General features: G+C 53.3%; 1 protein-coding gene across 1 annotated transcript in view; it reads left to right on the top strand.

The window, feature by feature from the left end:
- The window catches only part of CACNA1I (calcium voltage-gated channel subunit alpha1 I), a 101,037-nt gene that overhangs the window by 18,826 nt on the left and 65,424 nt on the right, over positions 1-16,787 (top strand). The window contains exons 2-3 of the mRNA XM_026479264.2: positions 2,044-2,155; positions 3,972-4,105. Of these exons, the coding sequence (XP_026335049.2) occupies positions 2,044-2,155; positions 3,972-4,105 (246 nt within the window). The remainder of the gene's footprint in view (positions 1-2,043; positions 2,156-3,971; positions 4,106-16,787) is intronic.

The following is a 16,787-nucleotide window of genomic DNA, read 5'->3' as shown; positions in this document are numbered from 1 at the left end:
TGAGTTAAGAGTGTAGGCAGCCTTGGGTGTCAGGCTCAGGAGGGTGGAGGAGCCATGGAAGGTTTCTGAACAGGGGAAAGGTATAATCAGAGCTGCGTTTCAGGCAGATTAATCTGGCGGTGGCCACATGGCTTGGGGGCAAGCAAAGCAGGCTCTGGTTCTGAATCTCAGCTCTGTCCTTTTCCAGTTGGTGACCTTGGGCAAATCAGGTTCCCCTTTGTGTCTCAGTCTCCTCATTTCTCGGTGGGACTTAGAAACAGCACTCTGAGAATTAACTAAGGTGACGCTTGCAAAGCGCTCAGATGGTACTGGGCACACAGCACTTGCCTGGTGATTACGTGGGGGCAGATTGGAAGGGCAGAGACCGGAGCAGGAGGCTGGGGGCTGCTGTGCAGGGTCCAGGTGAGAGACACTGGGGATGGTCTGAGGCCTCGGGGGAGGGAGGTGGAAGTCACAGCAGAGACAGGCCATGCATCATGGAGGAGAGCACTGGCCTTGGAGTCCAGCAGGCCCGGTGTAAAGGTCAGCTCTGGTACTTCCCAGGTGTGTGACCTAGGTGAGACCCTTCGTTTCTCTGAGCTTCTTTTTCCTCATCTGTATAATGGGCCTGCTGACCTCCATTACTCAGGGCCCCGGTGAGGAAGAAGTGGGGGTTTCCGGCTCCTGGGAGATACCTGCTAAGTGCACTTTGAACTTGAAGCTGGCAGGGAGGGCAGAGGGAGCAGAGGAGGCAGCTGGGAGGAGAGAAAACGTGGCAGGCAAGGGGAAAAGCAAGGGGGGTGGGGGATGTTCACTGGTAATTAGAATGCTTGAACTTCAAAAAAGTTAATTAATGACAAAGCTGCTGCTCAGAGCAGTGTTCAGGCTGGAAGGGGCCTGGCAGAGACTGCAGTTAATTACAGGCTGTGGCGGGAGAGTGGTGGTGGGGTGGGAGGGGGGGGTAGGAAGGAGCAGGGCCGGGCGAGGAGGGTCTGAAGGAGAGGTAGGAAGGAAGGCAGCATCCCAAGGTGAGCAAGGGCCCGGGGATGATAGGGAGGCTGTTGCCAGGGAAACCAGGTCCCATGAGGCAAGAAGAGGTGTTCACCCCCAGGGGGTGGGGTCTGGCGTGTGGCTCCGTCCCAGCTTATAGCAAGGGGCCAGGGTTTTCGTTTGGAGACACATGAGAATCACTGGGTGTCAGAGTGGGCAGGACCCATGGAGATTTACTTATTCATGCAGCAAATATTGACTGAGCTCCTACTAGATGCCTGTCACTGTTAGAGGTATGAATGCAAAACCCCTGTCCCCTTGGAATGGAGGTTCTAGCTGTGGATAAAGACGACGAGCATGCCAACAAGACAACTTTAGACACAGAAGTGCCTCAGAGGCCCTGCCTAAAGCTGGTGGCTGCGGGAGACTTTCTGCCTGGCCAGGCCTGTGGAGGCTGAGTTCCATCCCTCTTGGTGTAGAGGCCGGGAGGGCCTAGGCTCAGATATTCCAGAATCCGGGGATGAGTTCTAACCCCAGCCACGGAAGAGGAGGGAAGGACAGAGGTGTCCAGCCCATCCCAGCCACACTGCACGGGCGCTCTGCCAGCTCCAGTTCCAGGCCTGGGGCAGACATGGAGGAGGCATAGGTCAGGGGAGGGGAGACGTGGTCAGAGAAGGGAGGCAATGACAGACAGAGGGGTGGACAGGCAGGGATAGTCCAGAGATGGCCGGTCAGCTGGGCCTCTGTGGACTTCTCCCCTCCTGGCTCCAAAGGGAACACTCAGGCTGGGGCAAGGAAATGGGGGAGGGGTCCTTGCAAGCAGTGGCTTAGAAGGATTTGGGTTCGCTGGTGACTCTGGCCCTGGCAGCCATGTCTGTTGTGAGGTGGGTAGGCTGGTCTTTGGTCTCCAAGGTCTTTGAAAACTTGGGCATATACCCACTCAGGGGAGGCATCTGGGGGGGAATGGGGTGTATGCCTGTGTTTGTGGTGGGTGGGGTGTAATATTCCAGGGTGCATTCAGCCCTCCCTTGGCTACAGTCTTCCCGACTGTTTTGTCCTTGACTCGTTGTGCACATGGTTTGAATGTGTCAGCATGCTGGTGATCCTGCTGAACTGCGTGACACTTGGCATGTACCAGCCCTGCGACGACATGGACTGCCTGTCCGACCGCTGCAAGATCCTGCAGGTGAGGCGGCCTGCCCTGCCTGGCTTGCTATGCCCCGCCCATGTGGCCCCGCCCCACAGCCATACCCCTCCCACCTGCCCCACCCGCCATCCATGCCCCGCCCACAAGGACCCGCCCCCACCAGCCATGCCCCACCCCGCCTGCCATACCTCGCCCTCCATGCCCCACCTCACCCTCCATGCCCCGCCCCGCCCTGCCCGTCACACCCCGCCCTTCCTGCCATATCCCTCCCACTCGCCCCTGCCCCACCGTGCCAGGCATACCCCTCCCACCCACCCTGCGGGGCCATGCTCTCCTTGGCCTGTTCTAGTTCAACTAGCTGTCCTGTTCATCACTCCCAGCTGGTCTTACCCATTCCCCTTCTTGATTCTCTCTCCCCTCCATCTCCTCTACATTTTGGAGGCTCTGCCCTAGTCTAGGCCCCCATCTGTCCCCACCAAGTGCCTCCCCAAGCCTTTTCCTGCTCACCCCAAATCCAGACTGACCATACTGCCCCATGCCAGCAGAGTGCCAATGACCCTGATACCCTTCTGCCCAGAGCCTGTCCTTAGCTCCCTGGTACTCTTGGAATAAAGCCCAAGCTCCGTAACTTGCTGTCAGTTCCGGTCAGGAGCCAGCCTCCTGTATCTCTCCTGTTTTCATCTCCCAGGTCCAGGTGGGGGCCTAACCTTGGGTACCTGACATGACCCCATGCAGCACTGGTCTACCCCTAGTGCAGGGTGTTAGGGTTATACCCATTTTACAATGTGTATAAACATCCTCATCCCATGTCCTGTTCCTGGGCAAGCCAGATTCTTCCTGGGAGGAGTTGCCCTCTCCCTCCTATGTTCCCACAGGACTTAGCAGTTCTGAGCAGCCCCTGAGCAGCCCAGGGTCTCAGAACCCCCTGGGGCACTTGTTAAAGATCCAGACTTGGCTCATCTCAAACCTGGAGAATCAGAATCTCTGGGGTGGTGGGTCTTGGGTCTGAGAGGCTGACAAGCTCCTCTTCCAGCCTCAGGCCCCTGGGAGGAGTGAAAAACGATTAGCCTCAGTGGGTACCAGGCTGGCTTCCCAACTGGTTGGTGAGTTTATCAGGGACTCTTTTCTATGTTGGTGACACCCAGCCTCCATCCCGGCACACAGGAAATGGGCCCATTGATTCTGGAAAGAGGAATTCCACCCAGGCCCTGTCCTCAGGAAATATCTACTCACCTGAGCCCATGCTTAGGGACACATGTGGGGCCTCCTTTCTAAACAGAGGAAGGCAGCCCCGAAACCTGCCTGGAGGGGTGTCAGGTCTGTTTTGAGAAAGCTCCTTCCGTGTGGGCTTTGGAATCAGATAGACTTGAATGTCAGTTCTGGTTCTGCCACTTATCTTCTGTGTGACCTGGGGCAAGTTGCTTGACCTCTCTGAGTCTGTTTCCTCCCCTAAAATGGGGCTATCCATGGGGTTGCTGTGAGAATTAGGGAAAAGAATGCAGGTCAGATATCTAGCCCAGTGCTTGGTCATTGTTATTAGGGAGAGCCCTTTGCCCTGCCCCCATCCGGGTCTCTTGTCAGTAGGCCTGACTTTTGGGAACAAAAGAGTGGGCTGTATGACCTTGGGCATGTTCATTCCCCTTTCTGGGCCTCTGTCTCCTCATTTGTGAAACGACTCCATTGGACCAGGATCTCTGAGGTTCTCTTCCTGCCCAAGGGGAGATGTTTCCAGGTCTTTTCCAGGTCCCTCGTGTCCATGCCTTCATCCCCATCCCACACTGTGGCTCAGAGCCTGAGGTCCTGCTCCAGAGCCTCATCCTGTCCCTTGCTTCTTGCCTTCCTCCTGCCCCTGCAGGTCTTTGATGACTTCATCTTCGTCTTCTTTGCCATGGAGATGGTGCTCAAGATGGTGGCCCTGGGCATTTTTGGCAAGAAGTGCTACCTTGGGGACACATGGAACCGACTGGATTTCTTCATTGTCATGGCAGGGTAAGTAGTGCACATCCGACTGGTCTTAGCCTCTGGGGCACACCAGGCATAATTTAATTAATCTGTGGGGCTTCTTGGTGATAATAATGAAGCTGCATTGGGTGGGGCCTTCCTGGACCCCTGGGGTGGGAGGAATGATGGCCCTTTGCTGAATGGCCCCGACAGACAAACTTCCTCCCCTCTCTGGTAAGACGCGTGTCCTCCTGCACTGTCAGCTGATAACTGGGTCTGTTTCACACTAACTGCATGACCTTGAGAAAGCCTCAGTTTCCTCATCTATAAAATGGGGATAAGTATGGCTGTATCAAATTGAGCACCCGATCAATGTTAACTATTATTTTTTTTAAAGATTGTATTTATTTATTTCACAGAGAGAGAGAGAGCACAAGCAGGGGGAGCGGCAGGCAGAGGGAGAAGCAGGCGCCCCGCTGAGCAAGGAGCCTGATGCGGGGCTTGATCCCAGGATCCTGGGATCATGACCTGAGCTGAAGGCAGGCGCTTAACCAACTGAGCCACTCAGATGCCCCGATGTTAACTAATATCGTATTACCCTAAATCGCTCAGCAGGTCCGAGGTAGAGCACAGACTCAAGCCCTTTATGAGTTAGCCAGGTTACGACTTAGCCCATTGGGTGCATTTTGGACCCTGCTTTGTGCCTTGTTCCTGCTTTCCTGGGTCCAACCGGGCTGGTGGCGACTCACGCGTTCCCCTAACAGCCAGGGCTTGAATGAGGTCCTCTGAGGCATCAGCACTGTCCTGGGTACGGGGTATGAAGGACAGCAGACGCAGAACAGGCCTTGTCCTTCCCAGCTGCTGTATGGGGAGAGGCATGCAACAGCTCTGGAGGTGAACATACCACACACACAGAGACAAGGCTCTGGGAAAAGCGCTGTGGTTTTCTGAGAGCATCTCTGAGCCAGCGTGGCAGCTTTGGGGCTTGAGGACTTTCCTGAGGAGGTGACGCACAAGAGCTGAAGGACAGCAGGTGTCAACCATGCCCAGTAATGGGTCAACAGAGCAGCACTGAGAAGGGGGAGAGACAGAGAGGGAGAGGGAAAGGCTGGAGGCCTGTGGGTGTGCATGTGAGTGTGCCTGGGTCTGTGACAGTGCGAATGTTCATGTATGTGTGTCAGTGTGAGCGCGTGCGTGCGCGGTGCCGCTGAGAAGGGCCAAGGACGGAGGACGGCACGCGGCCGAGGTGGGAAGTCGGTACCACCAAGTATACGCTGAACTCCTCAGGGATGTTCTGAAATGAGATGATTTGTCCACTAGCATTTAAAAAAAAATGTTACACCTCACCTCTGCTAAGCACCCTTCCCTAAGAACAGAGTTCAACTTCACTGTGTATTACGTGGACCTCGCTGGAAGCTGTGCTGGGTTCATGTGGTTTCTTGGGAACTGTGCCACTCCCTTTGTCAAGTCCTTCATTGTCCTTCTCATTCTGCTTTGGCTGGAGGCTGTCCTTAAGTCATTTTTGTTGTTGTTGTTGTTTTTTTTTTTTTTAAAGACAAGGTGTTTGGATAGTGTCATTTTTCAGTCTTGTCTGTCCAAACCTACGTTCCTTTGATCTTCTTGTGCTAAAGACAGTTTTTTTTAAAAATATTTTATTTACTTGTTTGATGGAGAGAGAGACAGCCAGTGAGAGAGGGAACACAAGCAGGGGGAGTGGGAGAGGAAGAAGCAGGCTTCTAATGGAGGAGCCTGATGTGGGACTTGATCCCAGAACGCCGGGATCACGCCCTGAGCCGAAGGCAGATGCTTAACGACTGCGCCACCCAGGCGCCCCCGAAAGACAGTTTTTGTCTGCACTGCTCTGGAGTCATAATTTCTCTCCTCAGAGCCCTGCGTGTGGTCTCATTCAAATCCACAAACTCGAATTGCGGGTGAGTCTGGGACAGGTCTGACTCTTCTTCCTGGCTTTCTCTCTGCCAGAAGCTTGTAGGGTTTTCTCCTTACCATCAGAATTCGGACAGTTCACGAGGGCAAGTCTAGGTATAGGATTGCTCCCTGGGGGGCCTTTAGAACTGGTATTTTCCTTCTAGTCAGAAAAATATTTCTTTCATTGCTTTTTTGGTTCTTGCCCATTCTGCTCTGCTGTCTGCTGGCAGTCCCGTGAAGTGGATGTTTCCCTTCTGTAGCTATTCTCTGCGTTTTCCCTCTTTTCCCTCCAAGGTTTCACCTGTACTAGAGGAGAATTCCTCGGCTTGTCTTCTGAATCACCACTGATGTCCTGTTCTCCAGTTGCTGCCCCTCCTGGAATCGTCCATCTCCCCTGCGTCTTGTTAATTCCCAAGATCATTTCTTGTTCCTGGGTTTCTTGGACCCGTTCTTGTTTTATGGATGCAATATTCATTCGACTCTCATCTTATAGATACTAAGTAGGCTTCTTGACAGTCCTTTCCTGACCTCAAAGTCAAAGTATAATTTCCAAGGAGTTAAAAAAAAAGTGACCTACACACAAATCTTAAAAGGTACGTGATTTACTCACCTCATTAATGAGGAACCAGCAGGATGGTAATCAGCAGAATTAGGAAAACAGGTATTGGAGAGAAAACGTGGTGATGAGAGAGTTAGGTTGGAATCAAATCTGGTTAACGACCTACAGGGTCATAAGACCATAACTTCAGGGGTTATCTTTTCTGTTGCACAGAAATCACTTACAAAACTGTAGGTTAACGTGATTTCACAGCAGCCAGACCTTTAATTAACAGTAAATAGTGAATGAAACAGAAGTATATTCCCCTCGATAGTGAAATAATCTTTAGCTGGGTCTGTTAAGTAGTGCTCCAAAATGACATTGTGAGAGATACTGCCCTCCCTGGGCCTTATTTCCAAGTTTTCGGGTAATTTTTCTTGACTCTTGTTTTGGGGAAGGCATTTGCTTTGCTGGTCCCACTCCATGCCTCCTAGGAGCACCCCCACTCTGCCCTTTTGACTTGAAGAGTCTCTGTTGCTTACCAGTTCCCCCCTCTGCCCATCTTTAGAGATTAAGACAGTGAAGACCCAAGCTGAGCAGAGTGAGGATTGGTGAGGGCTCTGGTATCTTCTCTCGGTGCTTGGGTTGGGGGTCCATAAGCCAGCGTACCCCTGGGGGTGGGGGTGGGGATGGGGTGAGCAAGGGTTGCGTGCACGCGCAGTCACATAGGGCCCCGTGCCTGACTGAATGCTCTGCTATCACCGTTTTGAAATTCTTAAGAAGTTTTGAATGAGGGCCCTGCGTTTACATTTAGCACTGGGTCCCACAAATTATGTAGCTGGTCCTGGTTGGGGGCAGGTTCAATGGAGACTTTTTTCCCTGAGTCATGAATGCACTCAGGTGACCCAGACCTGTCTTATTCTCAAGGTCCTCCTGGTCCTATGTGCCTAGGGATGGTGTGGGTGCAGAGGGCAGGATGGGAAGCCACAGACCGAAGCTCCTGAGCCCAGCCCCCCAGTCCCAGCCCGCCTTGGTGCTATAAATGTTATGTTTCCTGAGTAACGGGCCTGACATCCCAAGGACGTTTTCTTCCTTCCTGCTCCTCCCCTTCCCCAAATTACTGTCTCCTTTTTCAAGCTGTGGAGGAGACAGTCTCCACGCTGGAAGGTTCCTTCGAGGTCAGAGCCTTCATCTGCACATCCAATCAGCCCCTGCTTGCGTGCTGCTGCTGTGGGGAACTCACCTGGCAGCCGATCCCAAATGGGGACGGCCTGATGTGCTAGAAAATGCTTTCTTTCACTGAGCTGAATTTGTCTTCCCATAGCTCCCATCTGATGGGAACATTCATTCGCTTATTCGTTTACAAAATCAGCATTTATTGAGCACCTACTACACGCCAGGCCTTGTGCTGGATTGGGGGAGGGCGTCTGGGTTGAACGAGACAGATGCCATTGTGATCTCATAGTTTAGAAAACAGATATAAAACAGAGAATATGATTCTAAGTAAATTCTAGATTGGGGTCAGTGCTGTTGCAAGGAAGTGTAGAGGACCTTGAGGTTGTGGAACAGGGACCTGATTTACATAGGGGGGTGGCGTGTGCTCCCTTAAGAAGAGAGTCCCGGGGGTTGAGTAAGAGCTGAACAGGCAGAGGGTGGGGGTAGGGTGTCTCAAGGAGAGGGGACAGCATGCAGAGGGCCTCAGGGGCTGTTTGGGGAAGGGGCGTGAGGGAGATGTTGGAGTCTAGGGATCCCCGGGGTGGGTGGGTGCTGAAAGATGAGGACCGAGGGAGGCAGGGGCCTGATCGCACAGGGGGCCCAGGGCCTACAGGTGGGGACGTCTCTGACAGACTCATGACAGTCCTTCAGAATTTGGAAGGCGGTTCCTTTACTCCTTGAGGCTCCCTTTCATTTTTCTTTTTCTTTTTTTTTTTTAAGATTTTATTTATTTATTTGAGAAAGAGAGAGAGAGGATGAGTGGGGGGAGGGGCAGAGGAAGAGGGAGAAGAAGACTCCCTGCTGGGCAAGGAGCCCAATGCAGGGCTCAATCCCAGGACCCTGAGATCATGACCTGAGCCGAAGGCAGATGCTTAACCGACTGAGCCACCCAGGTGCCCTCCCTTTCTTTACATGAAATGTCCCCAACATCTGCCACCATTTGTCAAAGGACAGGTGAGGCAGCCTTACCTGCTGGGCTCACTTGAGGCTGCCATGGTGTCTGGCTGGAGGTAGGTCCTCAGCCACCCAGTGATGACTCATGGGGCAGAGAGAAGGGGCTGTCCTTGTCCCAGTACCACATGGTGACCTGTTGAGTGGCTGTGCTCCCTGCCACCCCCTGGGTTGTGTTCACTTTCCAAGCCACGTCTCTCCCACCCTGGAACTAAACACAGTTGACCTTTCCTTAATCCAAGTACCAAACTTTGCAATTTTTGCTATTAATTTCATCTTACAGTGATCTCTTGGAGTCCTGATTGAGTCACTCATTACATTTACTTCCTGTGCTCCATCAGCTCAGGATAGTGAGTCCCGTGGCAGCTCACTAGAGACTTTTTCAGTGTGTGACAAACCTCCAGTAAGCATTGGGTTATAGTTGAACTCACCTCCCTGTCTTATTTAAACTACACTTTTCTGCTTTTGTCTATTAGGGGGTCATGAAATATTCAATGGCATTATTGTTGAACTTGAGATATTCTTTATTTCTGTATCTCCCTTGGTACATTAGACTGGTAATTCTACCTCCTCCCCTCACCAAAAACATGAATGGCCATTGCCATCTATGGGGAGGGGCCTGGGCACTTCTGTTATAAGCTTCCCCAAGAATTCCAATGATGATTCTCTTAGGTGAACCAGGGCTGGGGGACTGGGCTGCAGGGACCTTTCCAGAATGAGGCTGAGCCAGAGCCTTGCCAAGGGCACGGCTGGTGTGGACCCCGCCTTGAATGAGTGCAGGGAACAGGAGCTGCCTTGAGTCGGAAAGCCCTTGAAAGCTTCCCACACTGACGGCATCCCAGACAGCGCCTCGGTGTAAAAACGTGGAGCAGCTAAGGGGTGAGTATGAACAGACCAGAAACGGGCAGCCAACCTCTCCACTCCTCAAACGTGCACAGCTTTGCACCCCTTCTCAGTGTTCCTGAAAATTCAAGGAGCAACAGGATCTCTGGGATACATGTTAAAATGCAGATTCCCGGGCCTCCCTCCAAGGATCCAGACCCAGGGAGTATGGAGGGCCTAGGAATTTGCATTTTAACCAAATGCCCTGGTGGCCCCGATGCAGGTGCTCTCATTCATTTGACCCTCAAGATGCCCTTGACTGGGAGCGCTTCAAGTGGAGATGACGATTCCCAGTTCTGGGAACCCCAGAAAGGGGACGAAGCACAAAGAGGGCCCCCTCTCTGATCTGGGGCCGGGATCTGAGTTAATTCTCATGACAGGTAGACGTACTTCGTGAACAGAACTGTGAGGACTCCCCCTAAGAATTTCTATCATCATTAAAAATATTAGCACAAATAGCAGTAATGTCAGTAACTTAGCCTCTCAGCCAGGGAGCGAGAAGGAGGGGCTGGCCAGTGTCCATCATACCCTGGGAATCTCTTCTCCTGAGTGAGTGAGTGCACACAGGGAACAGCTTGCCCACCCTGACTTTTACAGACTCTCGGGAAACAAAATGTCAATAAGAATTGTTCCTCAACCCTGGCCTGGAGCTTTCTAAAAAGAGCAGGCAGCCACGTCCCCTCTGCAGTTGCTTGCTGAGAGTTCCTTTTGTCCGAAGTGCCTGTCTGTGGTTCTTTAGAAAGCAAAGGGAATTGAATCTTTCTAGGCTCCATCCAGGGGTGTGATTAAAAAGTAAGAGCATCTACTGTTGACTGAGTACTCACTGTGGGCCCAAGCTGTGCATTATCTGGCTTAATCTTCAGACTGGCTCTGTGAGGGACAGACCGTGGTCAGTCTCATTTCCCAGATGAGGCACGGTAACAGGGAGAGAGACCTGCCCACTCATGAGCTGGAAAGGGAAAGGGCCAGGAGGTGAACCCAGGGAGCTAGGCTTCAGAGGCTGGGATTGAGTCCTGGGTCTGTGTAACTTGCTGGGATGCATTTGGCTGCAAGTAACAGAAAACTCAACCAGTGGTGGCTCGAGCAAATCCTGGGGTGTTTTTTCCAACATAACATGAAGTTCTGAAGTCAGTGGGTGCTGATGATGGCTTTGTAACCTGGGGGCTAACGTCTGTGATTTTCCAGGCCTTTCTTTCATGGTCACAAGATAGTTGCTAAAGCTGTGGCCCCATCTCTGCATGGAAGGAAGGGAGGATGAAAGGGAACAGGGCTATGCCAGCCACGCCCATCCACTTGGATCAGGAATATGTTTTCTTTTCTAGATCCTTCCCCCGTGCTAGCACACTTGGCCAAAATTGGGTCTTGTGGCCATCTTTAGCTGCAGAGATAGCTAGGAAAATAGAAAACATCATTGAATTTGGCTCAGTCAACCCAGAATTGTTCCCTGGGGCCAGGCAGGATTGGAAGAAGAGAGAGTACACATTACACGGGCAACTTTCAAGAGTGTGCCACATTCCTCTCCTAGGGCCCGAGTTTCTCTGTTTGCTCTTGGCCAAAGCTGTGGCCCTACCATGTTACCAAGCCTAGTTGGAGCCTCCAGAGCTCTGCCTGGGCTGACAGGGCAGGGTGTGTGATCCGTTGAGAAGTGTAAAGTCAAATCCAACTCATGCAGGCCGTGCAGAGGCCTGTCCCTGCTCACAGACTGGGCTGCGGTTATGGGTGTCAGAGTGCCATCATTGTGGCTGTTTCCAGAAGCCTTTGGAGCTGGCCTCCCTTCTGCATGACTGTGTGCATCATCTGTGAGTCAGGGAGTCATTCCTTACGTCAGCAAGGCCAGGGCACCCTCCTGGGCTTCACGTCTTTACATCTTGATTTATCCTGGGCTCTACAGGTCTGTCTGCTCCAAGCGCTGGGTGCTCTGAGGGCAGGGCTGAGGCTGACTCATCATCCCAGAGTCCCCAGAGCTTGGCTCTGGGCCAGCATGGAGGGGGGGTCTCCGTGACTTGTTTGTTTGGAATCTGTTGTGCCCAGGCACTGTGGAGCTGCAGGAGGGGATATCTGGGGCCATTTTCTTTCTTTTCTTTCTTTCTTCCTTCCCTCCCTTCCTTTCAAGATTTTTTATTTATTCATTTGGGAGAGAGAGAGAGCGAGAGAGAGCGTGAAATTATGAGTAGGGGGGAGGGTAAGAGGGAGAGGGAGAAGCAGACTTCCTGCTGAGTGGGGAGCCCAACGCCAGGCTCAATTCCAGGACCCCAGGATCATGACCTGAGCCCAAGGCAGACGCTTAACTGACTGAGCCACCCAGGTGTGGGGCCACTTTCTTTAAGCTGAACTGGTGTTGGGTGGGTGTGGACCTGGGAAGATTCCAGTGGGAACCTTGGGGTGGATGGTTTTCTCATTTGCTTGTGGAGTAGAGTGGATGAGAGCGATGATAACCACTCAGGTTTGTTTCCATGGAAACAGGATGCTACGTGCTGTGAGGGGTGAGGGCTAAGTCACCAGAGATTCTCAGGCCACAGGCTGACAAGCCAGACACCAGTCAATCATGAATCAGGAAGGCCTCTCTCGGTTACATGGGACAGAAACCTACTGATCCTGGTTTAAGGGAGTTTATCGTTTCCTTTGCTGAAGTCGCGGGGTCTCGGGCTTCAGGGCCCATTTGATCCAGAATCCTGGAAGAGATCACTAGACGCTGTGTCCTTCCATCCTACAGCTCTTCTTCGTTACTCTCTGCTGACATACGCCCCGGCAGCTTTCCTCTGGGGGTGCGGGTGGCAGAGGGCAGCCCAGGCTCAGAGCCCACTCTCTTGGATTCACTGGAAGGGGACCTTCCCTTTCACAGTAACTCCAAGGAGTGTGGAACGCAGCTTCCTTGACTTGGATTGGCTGGCGTGGGTCATGTGCTCATTCCTGAACCAATCACTGCGGCTGGGATGAGGCTGTGCTCTGATTGGCCAGAGCTAGTCAGGGCCCACCCCCTGAAGGGGGTGTGAGTCTGGTCCCACCCATGCCGCGTGGCCCGAGAGTGGGGAGCATAGACTTTGTAAAATGCCAGGACTGCTCCCCTAAGAGTGGAGAAGAGAGCTCCAGGTAGGCAGAAATCAGCAGAAATCAGTGGTTTACCAGAAGTACTGTTTACTGACTGCGCCGTGCTCTCTTAACGTCCTCGCAATCCCGAGAACTTGGGGGAGGGGGTGGTTAACCCCATGTTGCAGATATGGAAATGGAGGTTTAGAGATAGCAGCAGCTGGCCCCAGCTCGCACAGCTCGTATGGGCCAGATCTGGGATGTGCTCCCATACGGCTCGCCCCAGATCCCGTGCTGACTCATAGCATGAGGGGTTTTACCTTTTCAGAGGCCAAAATATTCCAGTCCATCTGCCCCTGAGGACATGGGCATCTTCACCAGCCCTCAGAGGGCTGCCGGGTGAGTCCTCTGAGAGGGACATTTACCCCCAAAGTCTGGGGGAGCCCAGAGTGTCTCTGTCTGGTTCCCAGCAGCTGTGCCCACTGGTCGTACCCAGACTATTCCGGTGCAATCATGCTAAATTTCACGAAGAAGACATCGTGAGGCATATTTGGGACCTATACTTAAAAATGATGTGTGATTGTTTATCTGAAGTTCAGACTTAACTGGGAATCCTGCATTTGTGTGGCAACTCTACCCAGTGATAAAGTCACTGGAGTGTTGTCACCTGAGTGGAGCCTTGTCTAGAGAAGATGTGGGATCTCCGGCTGCTGCAGCCCCTAGGGCTACCCCGGATCCCACCTGCCTGGGGTCTGCGTATGCAGCCTTTCCTTTGACTTTGTGGCCCCAGATCTTTCCTTGACTCTGAACTTGGCCTGAGTTGGCTTCAGAGCATCAGTTTCTTTAACAGTCAAACGGGCTTAAAAACCCGTTCTCTGGTTTTATAGGATTTGTGTGAGGATGTATGGGCGGAAGTGACCCGTAAGTCAGAAGAAGGTGCTGGCCAAGGTCAAGGGTTAGTGTTATTGCTCCCTAATTCTCTCTTTCCATTATTTCCTCCCTCCCTCCCTTCCTCCGTCCCCTGAACACCTACTATGTGCTAAGTGCGGGGTCGCCGTGTAGGCTGGTGATCTAGTTCTCCACTAGAGCAAGCCTGAATCATCACAGAGCTGCCTCCTGACAGATGATCTGCCATTTCCAGCATCTCAGCTTCCTTTCCATTAGCTACATCTTAAATTACATTTTAAGAAAGCCCCCGTGGGCCCCTTGCAAAGATTGAGGAAACACCCTATTTTTAACAGCAACACACAGAAATCATCTCCTGGGAGGGGTATTTCCTGGAAAGACGTTAAATCTCAGTCATTTTATGTTGCTTCTTGTCAGCTCCGAGCTTTTTTTTTTTTTTTTTTCCTTGATCTTGTCCCTCAAGTTATGTGTTTGACAAGCGGGAGTGGAGAGCCTGCCCCTAAGCCAGGTCCTGAGCTGGACACTGGGCACCCGGCTGGGACTCTGAGCCAGCCCCTGCCCTGAGGAACCGGGGCACAACAGAGCACAGGTCAGAGCCAGAGGTGCCCTCCTAGAGGACAGTGGGACACAAGGCAGGCGAGCTCAGTTCAGGGGTGGGATCCGGAAAGCACAGAAAGGCCCTCCAGGTGGGACTGGCAGGTTGCAAAGGCAGGCAGGCTGGAAAAAGCCCGGTGCACTGTGGGAACATGAGATGTGCAGGTGCTCCTGGAAGCCGTGGCAGACAGTGCTGGGGTCATGTCAGAGCTGCTGGAAGCCCTTCCTGCCTGGGCTTTCTCAGGCAGGAGGTGGGGTTCAGGGAGGGGTTTAGGCAGGCCCGGGGGATTCGTGCCAGAATGAGGCTGTGACAGAGGAAGGAACTGCCGGCGCTTCTTTGGCTTCTCCTTGCGCCAGGCCCTGTTCTTTTTTTTTTTTTTAGATTTATTAATTTATTGGAGAGAGAGCAAGAGCATGCGTGAGAGAGAGAGCGAGAGTGTGTGCAAGTGGAGGGGGGTCGGGGGGCAGACAGAGAGAGGGGGGAGAGAAACTTAAGCAGACTCCCTGCCGAGCGCTGAGCCTGACATGGGGCTCGATCTCACAACCCTGAGATCGAGACCTGAGCTGAAACCAAGAGTAGGACACTCAACCGACTGAGCCACCCAGGCGCCCCGGGGCCAGGCCCTGTTCTAAGCCCTGAATCCATATAGGAACACATTTCATTCTCCCCACACCCCTGGGAGGTCAGTTCAGGGACTTGCCCAGGGTCACATGGTACACTAGCAAGAGTGCTGGGGTTGGGATCTGGGCTCCATGCTCTAACCATTGGGAGAAACTGCCCCCAGGGGTGCTGGCCCTATTCCATGTCCCACCATGTGTGGTGGGCTTCCTGGCCCCCTGACTGGCTGAGGGGTTGCTTGGGAGCCAGAAGGCGGCTGGCCTGTTGCCTGATGAGGAGGGGGGTGGGCTGGGCAGAGCTCCTGGATCCCACACTCCCTGGCTGTGTGACCTGGGCTCCTCCTGAATCTCAGCTTCCAAATCTGCAGTGGGGGCCATAATCCCACCATGGGAAGATACGTACAGTGCTCAGCACATAGCGCTCAGGAACCCCTGTGAATCTGCCAGGACTCAGAGTCGTCAGTGAGAGAAACCGAAGGCAAATGGGGCCCAAGCCCCAAAGGGAAGGTATTGGCTTGCAGAACTGGAAAAAGCAGAGGGCAGAGCTGGGATTCGGATAGAGGGAGTACTCAAACCATATGGTCAGGATCCTGCCTCTCTCCAGCTCTGGACTCAGCCTTCTTTTCAGTTGGCAGAATTCTTCGGCCACCATGGAGGCAAGATGGCCCTTAGTGCTTTAGCGTTTCCAGGCGGTGGCGTAGCCAAGGAGAGCCCTCTTCCCTGTAGTCCCAGCTCAACAGCCAGGCTGCCCCTCATGGCTCACCTGGGGTCCCACGCCCGTCCTGAACTAGTCAGGGTGTCCACCGGTTCACCTGGCCTGGGTCTCGGGGCCTCTCTTGGGGGCCAGGGGATCTGGGGGTGGGGGAGGGAGGCTCCTTAGCAGGAATAGGTAGCATTGTGCCCTGGGGAGCGCGTGTCTACTCTCCCCGCCCCCTCTGGCTTGGTTGCACCTGAGCCCCTCTCCTCAAGGACAAGCCTGGAACTGGGTTCAGCTACTCTCCTGCTGGGGTGATGTCAGGACAGAAGTGTTCGCTTTAAAGCAGAATTACTTACCTAATTAGGCGCTTGGGAGCTGGCAGGAGGTAGTGGGGGTTTTTGTTGATTTTTTTTTTTTTAGACTTTTAGCACTAAAGCTGTGTGATAAAGTAACTGTGTAATTAGGAATTAATTTCTCACTCCCATAAGTGATGTCTTACTTGGGGCCTGGGGGAAGTCAGCCCAGTGGTTATTCACCCATTGAATGACCTTCTCTTTTTTGGAGGGGGGTCTCCCACAGCTGTCGTCCAGGGTGGGGGGAGGAGGAAGGAGGTGGCGTCTTTCGTCACACGCGTTATTCGTGCTCAGTAGATCCCTGAGTGCCTACTGTCTGCTGTGTGGGGCTGGTGCAGGGGTGTGTCTCAGAAGGAGGGGGTGCATGGCCAGCCCGGCACCCCTGTGGTCCCATTCTGAGGCTCACTCCACAGAGTCTCTCAGGGGGTCCCGATTGTGCCCCAATTGTCCACAGCAGTGACCCGCTCACGAACAGCCCCTCACTGGCTTTTCTCTGTTTCCTCCCCTCTCTTGCCACACACCTAGGGATCACCTCTGGAGCTCTTGGCTCAGGGTCTACTTTGGGGGAACCCACGCTAGACAGGAGGTATGAATGGAGTGTGGAATAAGCCAGAGCAGAGAGGGGTCAATTCAGCCTGCGGTGTATGGAGGGGGTGAACAGGGGCTTCTTGGAGGATATGGTCTTGAAGGAAGGCTGGGAACAAGGGGGAAGGGGCACTGAGCAAAGGGAAGGGGGCAAGAACAGGCTGTATTGGGGGAGCTTGACAGGCCTGGGGTGATGATGTCTCAGATGTATGGAGTAGGAGCAGGGGTTGGGGGAGGGGAAGGCCAGAATGGAGGGCCTTGTAGGCCATGGTCAGGGGCTTAGACTTTGTTTTGAGGACAGTGGGGAGCCAGTGAGGGTTTAAGTCAGGGAGTGGTACAGCTAGATTTGAATTTTAGGAAGTTTTAGCTGACAGAAGAAGAGGTGTGGGGGGAGGAAGCAAGAGACAGGAGAATAGTCAGGAGGCTGCTGTGGCTGTC

This window comes from Ursus arctos, unplaced genomic scaffold (genome assembly GCF_023065955.2).
Source record: "Ursus arctos isolate Adak ecotype North America unplaced genomic scaffold, UrsArc2.0 scaffold_21, whole genome shotgun sequence".
Lineage (NCBI taxonomy): Eukaryota > Metazoa > Chordata > Mammalia > Carnivora > Ursidae > Ursus > Ursus arctos.
The sequence above is the reverse complement of the archived record's forward strand: the minus strand, read 5'-3'. Positions and strand labels throughout refer to the sequence as shown.